General features: G+C 43.5%; 1 protein-coding gene across 1 annotated transcript in view; it reads right to left on the reverse strand.

Moving 5' to 3' along the window:
* ADAMTS16 (ADAM metallopeptidase with thrombospondin type 1 motif 16) overlaps positions 1-12871 on the reverse strand; it is a 149616-nt gene that overhangs the window by 62133 nt on the left and 74612 nt on the right. The window contains exons 12-17 of the mRNA XM_049105653.1: positions 10950-11098; positions 9168-9340; positions 7271-7401; positions 5267-5390; positions 4569-4813; positions 2580-2718 (exon numbers count right to left, since the gene is read on the reverse strand). Of these exons, the coding sequence (XP_048961610.1) occupies positions 2580-2718; positions 4569-4813; positions 5267-5390; positions 7271-7401; positions 9168-9340; positions 10950-11098 (961 nt within the window). The remainder of the gene's footprint in view (positions 1-2579; positions 2719-4568; positions 4814-5266; positions 5391-7270; positions 7402-9167; positions 9341-10949; positions 11099-12871) is intronic.

The raw sequence follows: 12871 nt of genomic DNA on the forward strand, positions 1-12871 counted from the left end.
AGGGCTGTCTGGTCCATGAGGGGCCTTCTACTCACTGGCTTTCAGGCTTATGTTCAAGGGACCATAGTTCCCATCAGTCAGCACATGCTCCATTATGAAGGGAAGACCAGAGTGAAATCACACTGTGCTTCCTGGATAGAAAAAGCTTTGTTAAAGGATTAGAACAGACACCAGCCTATGAGAACATGTATGGTTGGGACTTTGGCCATGGTGGGAAGGATATGGGATCAGTAAGACCTATTTGAATCCACGATGGGTTGTCTGGGACAATTCCTGAAACTTCTGAGTCTATGGTTTCTACAGAATGAGGGGAGATAATACCAAGACCTTTGATACACTAATAATGATTGCTTCCAGGCACTGATTCTCAGAACATCTTCAAGCTTCAAGGACTTGAAAGGCTGTTGCAAAGATTTTGTGGCTGGTGCCCTCCTGCAGCCCAGAGCTGCCTCACACTGCAGGTTTCCATAAGACCATGTAGGTGACAACACACAGTAGGTGCTCAATAAATGGCGACAGCGTTTTTGTCACTGTCCTCTTGCTTCTCTTGAGAATTAATCCTGGGGCACTGAAAGAACAGGAGACTGAAGGCATGCTTTATCATTTTATGGAAACAGGAGAGGGTCCAGTTTTACCCTGTCTGAGGGTTCCCATGTGGCCAGTGAGGGGTACTTGGAGTACATGCTGAGTCTCAGGACCCAGGCAGGTTGGGTTTCTACCAGGAAGACTCTCAGAGGAACCACATCCTACACAAGGTGGTGAAGGACAGGTATCCTCTGCTCCATCTACGACGAACCCTAATTTCTCATCAGTTTTCCACCCAAGCACATTCACTGACTCTATAAAGCAATTCTTCTAGCAAATGATTATAGAATAGGTTTGAGGTTGATTTCCTCTAGAAACCTCAACCTGAGAATTATTCCTTAGGGATAATTAGGTGATTTGCAAGTACACTAATCACACATTCAGTCTCTTCAGGAATCTAAGACAAGTAACTTGGTAACAGCTGAGAAAACCAAGCATTGCTCAGAATGCCTGACACACAAACAGGAAACATGCGGGAAGCTGTCATAAAGAAACAGAGGTATGGAACCTCCATCCTCTGTGGACGTTCCCATGCAATTCCTTATATTTTTTCTACCAAATAGAAATGCACAAAGAAGAGTTCTGAAGATCACAATGTCCTTACACAAATATAAAGCTTTGTGATTTAGTTGTTGTTTTAATCAGACTCTATTAGATATCCTTAAATAGGGATGGATAAAATAAACTATATTTAATATAATCTGTGAAAGCATGAGGGGTGGTTGTAAGATCAGAAGACAAAGGGAAGAGAAGCACGTATGATTAGAAATTAATTTTCCCACATCATGCACAGAGGATGCCTATGAACATGGTCCTGTTCCTTCGCTCCCTGAATGGTGGCACATGGCATCTCGTCTGGCCCCATCCCCAGCGAGGGGGCCCCATGTACTCTTCTCTATTTTGTAATTAGAGCCATTTGTTGCTCTCCTTGTGTGTAGAAGGGAATAATATTTTTTCCTCAGGAAGCTCTTCATGTCAGAATTTAAATAAGATTTCAATATTTTCTTCTTAGTTAATAATGGAAAGAGTTAGTGTATGTCAAGCACATTAGTGTTAACTGTCCACACTATGTTTTTTTGTTAATCTTTGTTTTTCTCTATTTCTTTTATGTCTTTTATTAGAACAACTATTAAGAATATATGAATTTATTTTTACGTTTTCTTCTAAATTCTTCATGCAAGTCTCCATTTTGTGTATCCTTTTTTACTTAAATATATAACTGTCTAAATTTATTTCTTAATTATAAAAAACTGGAATTCACAAAGCTGAAATCTATATGTCCATATAAAAACTTACCTGTTTTCTAAATATCAAATCGAACTGAGTATTGTGTTTCTAAATTTGAAAACTTTACTTGCCCCCCATTGTCAGATAGTGTATCTGGCTCTGGCTGAGAATGTTCCTGTAGTGAACTAACTCTATCAATTTAGGTATTCTTATGGTCAAATTCTTACAGTATTAAGATGACCAAGCCATTGACTGTCATGTGTAATTCTTCTCTCTGACATGCTGTTTCTAGTCATTTCCACAGCAATTTGCATAAAACTCCTAGTTTTCTGGGTAAATTTCAATATATGATTTCATAGTAAATCTTTTGGGCAAGACCATTGGACAAAAACCTCAGTCTGGATCACAATATTTTCAACGTAAGCTTCTATTTCTCATCACCAACATGATACATATAATAATTTGAGTGCCTTTCATTTCAATAATCTCAAATAACAAAAGTACTCTTTATCAAATCTTCCCTTAGGTGGAAAGTAGAAACCAATTCAGTACATGACTTCCTCAGAGCCACATGCTGACGTAGATGGATCAGAGAAGGTAAGCCAGGCCTCTGAGTGACATACGGAGCCACTGCTTCCTGCCCTCCCTCTGGAGATGGGCTACCTGCCAGGATGTGATGAGGACCCAGGAGTGCAGTGTGCCCATGGCCCAAATGTACCCAAGACCTTTGGTGCCCACCACTGAGGGATGCGTGAGAAGTCACCTACCCCCTCCACAGGACACGGAGCACTCGGAGCGAATGATGGCCCACGTGTAGCGAGGCTGGGCACTGGGCTTCTTCTCACCCCGCAGCCGAGGCACTGAGTATTCCCAGGCAACACCCGGGTTCCTTCCCTGAAACAGAAGCTGTAAAATAAAATTTAAAAAAAGGCGGGGGTGGGGGTGGGGAATAGAACAAGTTAAAATGGAACTGATAAATATAAGCTAGTTTTTAAATAATACTTAAACAACAATAGCATCTACAATGATAAATACTGTCCCTCCTCCAAAATTTATATGGATTTCCTAAACAGAAGTGAGCTGTCAATGAGAATCAAACACATCTAGAAAAATGTAGATATTTGACACTTTCCCCTTACATGTATTATATTCCTCCATGCAAGCCTTCGAACACCTTTGTGACCTAACTCAAGTATTTGGTTATTTCCCCCCAGTGTCTCCTTGGGATCCCCCACAAATCCTGTCCATCTGAGTGACTCAGAAAGCGATGCCTATAAAGTACTGTCCCGCTTCCTATGAGTTCCAAGCAACCCAGGACTTGTGAGTGGATATCACCCATGCCACCATCAAAGCCAAGTCAGAGGACTTGCTGGTGTGACTGGATGCAGAAGTCTTTTGCCAACTGGCATGCACCCTGTGGCTCCAGGAGAAAAACATCTTCTCAGTAAAGATCTGTCAGGTTGCACCTGTCCATGAGCTGCAGCTTAGCACCTTGCATTTGGACTCTTTACCTCCTAATATGAAACCCAATCATATGGACCAGCTCCCTTTTCACTCATGAAGGCAGAGGATCCACTAATCTCAGCAAGAAGGCTTTTTATTCTGGAAACCTCACAATTAGTCCATTGATAGAAATCCCACCTCTGAGTCTTAGAGTCCTTCATTGGTCTGGATGTGATGGGCCAGTGGGTAAAGACACCAGCCCTTCCCTGATCACCTGGCACCATATTCCCCTCCCCAAAAACACAGCTCAAGTGTTCATTGATGAAGATGTTCCAGAGATAGGAGTGAGCCCAGACAGGTGGCTGCATGGTGAGGCCACAAGATGCTCTCCTGCCTGACATCCTGAGCCTTTGCAACTCTTCTTCCAACCAGAACAATTCCCATCAAGCCATGCTCATATTCTCACTTGGCCTGTCTCTTCTCCCATGGGATTATTCAAGCTAAAGCTTGAGATTGTGGGAGAGAAATAATAAGGGCAGGAATTCAAGGTGAATTCATTTATAACAAGGTGAAGAGAATAGCTTGGGATCAGGAGGGGAGACCCTCTGGAAAGCATCTCCCAGGAAGATACCCGAGAGTGGGGTGGAGGGGAAGGTCTGGGTGGCTCACATCTGCAGACCCGTTGTGGGCTGATGGGGTAACTTTTGAACCAAGTACTTGAACGGTGCACAGAAATACAAAACGGTAAGGAGTCAGCATATCCAGTGCCTGCCACCTCATCTGCCCAGTCCCATGGGGACAAATTACATGGTAGGAAGAGCCTGACTGCAGGTTGTGAGCCTCTGGGGTCATGGGTAGAGAACAGAAGAGCATGGGTTAGGAGGTGGTTGTGCAACCCCTTCCCCGCACACTGGGGCCCATGGACGGCACAGAGGGGACTTTGCTTCTGGGTGCTCGTCTTGCTCCCATTCCATAGGATTCCATGGAAGGCTGATCCCAGCCAACACACCGACAAAGGCAGAGCCCCCAACAGTGCCAGCTTCTCACAGCCACAGAGCTTACAGGACAGGGGCAGACTTTTGTAAAAATCGACCCATAAAGAACCCAAAATAGGAGCTTCACGATATGCATCGATACAAATTTGATTAGGCACGAGGCCACCATCCCATTCAATGTATCCATTACTCTTGTTTCTGAGACGTCACCAAATTATAATTATTTTGCACCTTTCAAATTATGCCAATAGCCCTCAACCTGCAAGGATGCCAGAAGACCCCACATCCCAGCCCAAAGATTAGAAGGCTGGAGTCTACCTCCACGACCAGGGTCTCGTTGGTTGGCCCAGAAGAGGTTAAGCTCTCCGGCTCGTGGGAGGACCGTCTGTAGTCAAACGTGGTGCCTGAAAACTTGTACCGGCCAGGCCAGTCCACCGTCCAGTGCCCGTTCAGGTAGTATTTTTTGAGGGCATTGCGCACGCAGATGTAGGAGGTAGACACGTTCATTTCGTGGATGCGAATACTCCGGGCTCCAGAAGGAATGGTGACCATCTGATAATACTCTGCATTAAAGGAAACGAGCTAGGAGAATGCAGTATCTCATTCAATAATGCTGCAGCAAAATCCCCGCGCACCTGGGGTTCCCTGCAGCTAAAACCTGAGAATCCACCTCGGGACCGGGACCGAGGAGAAGCTCTGGTTTGGTGGTGAGTTCCATTAGGTCTTTAAGTGACTTCTTTTCTTTTCTTTTCTTTTTTTCTAATTGGAGCACAGCTATTGTAATTTTCACCGTTTCTAAGAACCATTTGAATTGGTTGAATTGAATCTAAGAACCTAGCAACCACTTCCCATCAAAAGGAAAGGCTTGGCAAGCAAAGCGGGGAAGGAGATTGTGTAGGTCTTTTCAGGACCCTTTAGGATACAGTTTCCACTGCACCTCAAGGCTTCCTGCCAGAAAGTTCTACTTTCCATCCATCCTCTCCATGCAACACCTGCAGGCAGCTCCGCATACTCACGGTTGGCGCCGTGGTGCTTGGCGTAGAGCCCCTTGTGCGTCGTGCAGTCTGAGTTATTGCCCCTGCACACACCACAGGAGTCTTCAACAGCATCAGATCCCAGGACATTGTCACATCCAACTCTCTGGGGGACCGGGGTCACATGTCATTCGTGAAAGAAAAGACGACAAGGGCGAAGTCACAAACCTCCAGTGAGAAACCTCCCCTCTACAGCAGAGCATCTCATCAACACAGGCTAGTTCACAAATATTTATTGGATACCATATATGTGCACAGCGAGGCTGTAACTCGACTCTCAGATCCGAAGTAGGAAGCCCTGACACCCGTTCTCCTCAGCACTGCTACGCCACCTCGGTATCTGGAGCCCTAAAGGAAATCTATCAGATTGTCAGGCTGGAGACAGCAGCGCATTTCGGACCGACACAAAGCTCTTTGTCCTAGAAATGACAAGCCATGTGTCCTCAGGAGAGTCCACTGGACCATGCTGCGTGCAAGGCAGAGAAATAACACATGCCCGTGGGAATTATTCCCAGCCGTGAATTATGTAACGGGCATCTTTGTTTACTGTCTCAGAATTTAAGGAGCTCTTCATAATGTCTACGGTGCCCACTAGTGTTACACTTCCTAACAAATCGTTTAGCACACACCAGTAAAAAATCCATTCAGAAAGGAAGTAACCATAGCCCTCAATCCCTTGCTTGGGATCCTGAGGGCCGGATGCATTTCAGAACTCTGTCTTTTGGGATGTTAGGAAGGTAATTACCATATTATGCACATAATGTGAGAGTCCCAGCAGGGCCCAGGGCAGCTCCCATAATAAAACACATAAGTGAGGTTTCTATGGCAAAATGCGAACATCATCACTCTAAACGAATTAAATAAAAGTGACAAATGGTCTCCTACCAGTCCAGGGCAGGTTTTGGCAGGTGGACAAATTCAGGGCAGCTTATATTGTGCTGCCCAATAAACCTGTCTGATAGCTTTTTTGGGATTTCAGAACTACACATAAGGGACTGTGACACTGTGTCATTAAGAATACCTGAAAATAATGAAATATTTAACAAGTCCAACTAGTAAATCGATAAAATGGACAGAGATTCGAGCATTTTAAAGCTGAAAAGAGGAACGCAGTCGATCTTCACCTACTAGTGTAAAGGATGGCACTGCGTGTCTCAGGGATGACCCAACTCTACCCCTGTCATCCGGCTAAGAGGAAGCTAGAATGAAGACCCAGGCCCTTGCACGCCTGGGTAGTAAGCACACTGAGTAACTTCGAGTGAAAAGCCATCATTCACGTGCAGCATCTGCGGCCTGGTGAGGCTTTCACTTTCTGCCTAGAACAGACTTCCTTCCCCGGCTCAGCTCCGTGTGCGGCGGCAGGCCCAGCGCTCTGGGGCCACCCAGCCGCCACATCTGTCTTCCAAGTCCCTCCACCCAGGAGACCCCTGCACCATGCAAAGTGGTCTCTGTGCTCAAAGCTGACCCCCATTCATCTATCATGCGTGCTGCGGCTCGCGCTACTGCAGGCTGACCTGGCCAATCTGCTCTTTCCCCTTCCCAGGCCCTGATCCCTCCACAAGTCAGGACAAAAACCCTCTGAGCGCCCCTTCTGGCTCTCTCACTCACTTGCCTCGGGCACTCTGATGCAGGAGTCAGGTCCTACCAGCTCACGCCTCCTCGCAGGCCCCTGTTCCCAGCCTGCTCCCCCAAACCCCTCTGCTACTCGGGCTTCCAGATCTAGCTCAGAAGCTCCCAGATCTGCATCCAGGAAGGAGTGAGATGTCTCCTGCTCCCCAGCCTCTGCTCGAACCTCTACTGCAAGGAACCCCCAGGGGCCTCGGGGGGGGGGGTGGTTTCTGGCTTCCCCTCCCCACCCCAGCTGGCTGTGAGAAGGAGGGAGAGGGCAGGATTTAAATGTCTGGTGTCTTTGGCCCCTTAGACGACGCCTGGCACAAAGCAGACTGTCTGGAGACGTGTGTGGAACAAATGAACGATCATTATTACCTCACATATCCCATCTATACAAACATTACGGCTATCCTCCGAGCATGGAGTCCCATCTTTGACTTTATTTGACAAAGAAAAGAAGAAATCAAATCCTTCTGCGATACAGTAGAGTTTGCATAAGTGCTGATCTTAAAAAGAAATACACACACAAACACAAATAAGAAAGATACTTAAGCTCTGATCATTTCCGCTCTAAATTTCAGATAGACTACTTAAAGTTTTTTTTTAATTAATTTTTTTTTGCCCATAAAATAACTCCCACACAATATTCATTGCAAAGACATTTTTCTACGGTTGTCTCACGAGGCTCAGGGTTCCTTCCCCTTTTTCATTCCTATAAGGCGTCACTATTAGTTTTTACTTTGCTGTGTCCTTTCCTGTCCTTGTTCTTTACCCACTGGTTGGCACATAGTAGGCATTCAATAAATATTTGTTGACTTGAACTACAGCATGACTGTTCAACTATCTTAACTAGTATGATTGACTACTCTCTTGTAGAAATGCAAAAGGTCGTTACCATTTGGTAGCAATATACAAAATTCTCACAAATAAAATGTAAAAAAAGAATTCAAATAATCACCAAATTTCGTAATAGCTAATGCATTTGATGAAATATATATTTTTGGAACTATAAAAGGAGTAACTTTTAGATAAAATCTCCAGAGGATAAATTTCCTATAAATAAGATTGTCAAAAAACACTGATACATGGAGAATATAGATATCATTGTACACTTAAGCATGGCAGACCAAGTTGGCTTCCTCTCTTGATAATCTATTTCAAAGATTTTATGAGCTACATAATTTATATGGACTTTCATAGAAACTTATTTCCCTTCGTTCTTAGTAAAGAAGGGAAGAGTTAATGATGAAAATATCCTCTGCCTTAGGAATTTTTATGGGCTCACATCTCATCTACAAATATTTTTGTTTATAGTACAATATGAGATCTAAATGGATAACCCTAAGAATCAAGTTGAGTATGTGTTTCCAACATTAATGTATTTATTTCCTGAGATTGTGAAGTCAGGAGTAACTCCCATATTTTGACCTTATTTTAAAGTCCTTTCTCCTTTTTCTCCTGCCTACTTATTTCTCACTGACTCAAATTTTACTGGGTTTAGCAATTAAAAACACAACTAAAAATGCTTTGTGTGAAACTCCTTAAAATTTTCCTTTGAGAATGTACTGATTTCATAAAGCTCTTACCATGAAAACATTACGTCCATTGGGCTGGGGAAGGGTAATGTCAGGTGAGATTTATGTATTTCTTAAGTGTTGCTTGGACAGTATTCCCAGTTTCAAAGAGTGAGATGACTAGCTGTTCTTTGAATTTCTCCTTAAATTATGCCCATTGAGCCACTAAATCCAAGTTATTTTAATCTTAAGAATAATACATCTTCCTCTCAACCTGGAGAGCACATTCTGACATAAACTACAGATAAACTTCTTGGTTTAGATCAAGACTTTTGAAAATAGTATACTTGAAGATTATCTGATTTTCAAAAAGATTCTAAACTTTTCCTCCCATTCTTTGGCCATTTTAAGTGTTCAATGGGTGATATGCTTATAGCAATATCACCATCAACTTCTGTGATTTGTAACTGGGAAAACATTGATCCATTATCAATAAATCATCTGTTTTGAACATTTTATCACTTCTTTGAAGCTCTTACTGTATTATGCACACACTCTCCATTTGCCTGTTAATTTCTGACCATACAGCTGGTCAAGTTTAGACAAGAAGCCAGTGGCCATGGGGCAGACAGAAGAGCCTGTGACCTCACACAGCGATATGATTTACCCAAATACCACACTTAAGATCGTGTAATTCTTTAAAGCGAAAAGATAACAAAGCACGAGGCTGTCACTAGAAAGAAGGATTTAAGATTTACCTTCCACTTGGGTGTATGGCTTCCACTTGTAGTGCCAACCTCGGAACCGTTTGCCATTGTACTCGGCACACTGAGCCGCGCGGAAGTCAACACTATTGTGGGGACATTTCTGATTGTTGCAAAGCCTCAGAGTACGAGTTGAGCCCTCACAAAACTTCCCTCCATGCGATGGTCTGGAACATATATTTTGCAGTTAGAAACCTTGTATTTTGGGGTAACTGGGTGACGAGCATTTAAGGAGGGCACGTGATGTGATGAGCACTAGTTATCTTGTATGTTGGCAAATTGAATTTAAATAAAGAAAAAGAAAAAGAAACCTTGCATTTAATAGCTACTCTTCCCTCCCTGGAAATTAGGCTTTTTGGAGAGATGAGCAGATCCTGTTAAATTGCACACAGTGACCAAGGAAGAAAAGTGCACTTCCAAGGGACACTGACACCTTCTTACCTATTAACGATATGGGAGGTATTATTTACAATGTCAGTAGGGCAAGTTTCCATGTGGAAGTGGGTTTGCCTGCATCTGTTCACTGCCACCTCCCAGCACCCCTCCAGAAGGCAGGGGGACATTGCGGTTCTCTTTGCTCCTCAGAGGTGGGACCCCTAAGCCAGGGTGGCTCTCCCAGGACTGCATAGTTGATGGAAGGCAGAGCTGAGATTGATACTCAAATATTTTGCCTTGCTTTCTAGATGGCAGCTTCTTTCTTACTACCAGCTTCCCTGCAGTAAGGCCAGGACACCAGATCAGAAGAGTAGAACCTGTTACCTTCCACTGGTTGGTGCAAAGAACCCCTGCTTACCACCCTGGAATCCATGTGGACACACAGGGAAAGGACATCCTCTTGACGCAAGGGACTTAATGGGTGTCACACATTAGAGACAGGGCTAAGGAGCTGTGATATTACTCATGTTTTAAACAAACTGAGGTATAAAAGGAGGATCTGGAAACACCCCCACCCCACTGCACTGGGGATTCCTTCTGACTGTGTTTTCTCACAGAAGGCCACAACTAAACCACATGTTGCAAAGGTTAAGATAGTTGATGAAAAGCCAAGCATTTTGCTTTATTTCACATCAAAAAATGGTTCTCACTGATTCTTACTCATTTGTGTTCTCTATGCTTTTCTGATTTATTTGCTTATTTTAGGCAGACACTTGGTATTTCACATAAATGTGGTTAAAATCCATTTCCTGAATGTTGCTGCTCGGTCCAGTAGTTTTAAGCATCTTAAACTATACCAAAGAGATGTCATTGTTTGAGAAATACTTCATAGAATGACTTCCCTACATAATGATCCTTTTAAAAAAAAATTCCAGTATAGTTAACATATAATGTCATATTAGTTTCAGGTGTACAATGTAGTGATTCAACACTTCCATAACACTGGGTGCTCATCAAGACAGGTGCCCTCCTTCATCCTCATCACTTATTTCCCTTGGCTTCCCACTTATTTCCCTTGGCTTCCTCCCCTCTGGTGACCACCACTATGTTCTCTGGAGTTAAGAGTCTGTTTCTTGCTCACTCTTTTTCTCTTATTTTCCCCCTTTTGTTATTTCTTAAATTCTACATATGAGTAAGATCATATGGTATTTCTCTTTGTTGGACTGACTTACTTCATTCATCATAATGTCCTCTAGCTCCATCCCTGTGGTTATACCTACTCCCTGATTCTCCAGTACCATGTGACGTACAGATGAATATCACTGAGCTGAGGTACACAGTCTGCTGGGAAGGTTCACGGCGTAGAAATCACTTGTGAGGAGGAAGTGCAGACATGCTTACTTGGGATTTGTGCACAGGCGGTCTCTGTGAGACACCCCTCCTCCGCAGGTTCTGGAGCAAGGGGACCAGGAAGACCAGTCTGACCAATGGCCATGGGTGGGCTTGGGGCCTTCATCGCCGTACTTCACACACTGTCCTCCACGGCACCACTGAAAGTTAAAAAAATAAAATAAAAAAATAAAAAAATAAAAAAAAAAAAAGGTTGCCATGACTCACAGGTGGATAGGCAGGTCCATGGCTGCCATGATACTCAGCCGTGGGGAGTTGGGTTGGACAGGCAGACATCAAAAGCCCACTTCTGTGTAGCACATCATACCAGTACAGTTAATGTAGCTTTTTTCTTCTTTCCAAACCTAGATTGGCTCTATAAATCCCCCCAGAGGAAGATACAGAGAAGAATCATTTTCTAACATCTGAGCTGCTGGAATTCAGCACATTTAATTAAGTAGTGTTGTACAGACTTTCAGTCTGATTGTTGAGCTCTCCAGTGAGTGAACTCCAGCCTCCCTGGAACAACGTGCTTTTCATAGCTCTTTGAGAACAGACAGAGTCTTGGGTAGAAAAGTCCAGCTGGAGGCTCCATGTGACTCAACACCTTGTCATTTCTGGCTGGTGCTCTGCGCCTTCACTCCCAAGCACCTGGGCTCGGAGCCTGGAGCCTGGAGGTTGTTAGTGGATGCACATCAGGGGTCACACTGCTTTCCAAGGAGATAAAACAGCCCACACAGGAGCTCCATCTGCCCCTAACAGGCTGAAGATGCTATCAGCTCTCCTTTCTCAAGAGGAGTGCTTGTCAATGCTAGTTCACACTAAAAGCCATGTGTTTTCTTCTCTGCCATCACATGTAAAGGGTACACAACATCTAATGTTGTGTTCAGTTGTGCTGGCTTTCTATACATGGTTTGGTGTAGACTTCAACATCTTTGGGCCATCTGTTGAGAGGAGAAAAGGCAGTTGCTTGTCCCTTGCTGCTGGCCTGCATGGAGGAACAGAGCCTGGCCTGAGGGATGTAGCTGAGGGATGGGGTGAGGGTGAGGGATGGGGTGAGGTCTCCTCTTGTCTGTCTCTAAGATTAGGGCCACCAGATTTGTTCTGGGAGAAAAGATAGGGCTTTACAAGAGGAAGGTAATAATACTTCAATCATTATTTGTGGTGTTGGGTGAAAACACATCACATTGTGGGTATTTGACCATTGTTGTCACACAGAAATGGCCATTATAAATGGTTTGATTTAATATAATTTAAGGAAGAAAAATTAAACACCAGTGATTCTGAGGATGAAAGAATCTTCTCAATTCTTTCCAAGAAGAAAAAAAAAAAAAAGTTTCTCTTTTGTTACATCCTGCCCACAACCCCAGGTGATAGAACCAAGTCCTGGAGTCCCCCTGACACCCTCAGCTCAATGAGGGGTGTGCAGGTGACAGCAGGACTCTGTTCCTTGGTGGGCTGATGAGTCCAAGGAGACAGCTGGATCTTAGCAAACCAGGGTTCAGTTCCTTGGGACTTTGGGCAGGGTCCTGGGACAAAGAGGGACAAGGACTGTGTCTGTTGTGACTGTTTTGTCCCATTTAAAGAATCATCTGGTCAGAGCTTTCTAATACAGTAGAAAGAAAATGGGAAAGCAGGACCTCACAAGTTGAAAACTCAGAAAATATTTCCAGGTTTTGAAATCACTTGAAATAATTCTTCTTTTATGGCTATGATTAAGCCAACGAGTTGGTTAAATTTTTTTTTGTATATTTTTTTTTTATTGGAGTTCGATTTGCCAAGAGTTGGTTAAATTGATTTTGCTTTGGTATTTAAGGATTACTTTAAGAAAATGTGGTTTAATTTTGTTTTAAAATTACTCAAAATATTTACCTTTTTTTTCAAAATTTATGGTTTATTCTGTTTATTTTTTTAAAGATTTATTTTTATTTATT

This window comes from Canis lupus, chromosome 34, assembly GCF_003254725.2.
Source record: "Canis lupus dingo isolate Sandy chromosome 34, ASM325472v2, whole genome shotgun sequence".
NCBI lineage: Eukaryota > Metazoa > Chordata > Mammalia > Carnivora > Canidae > Canis > Canis lupus.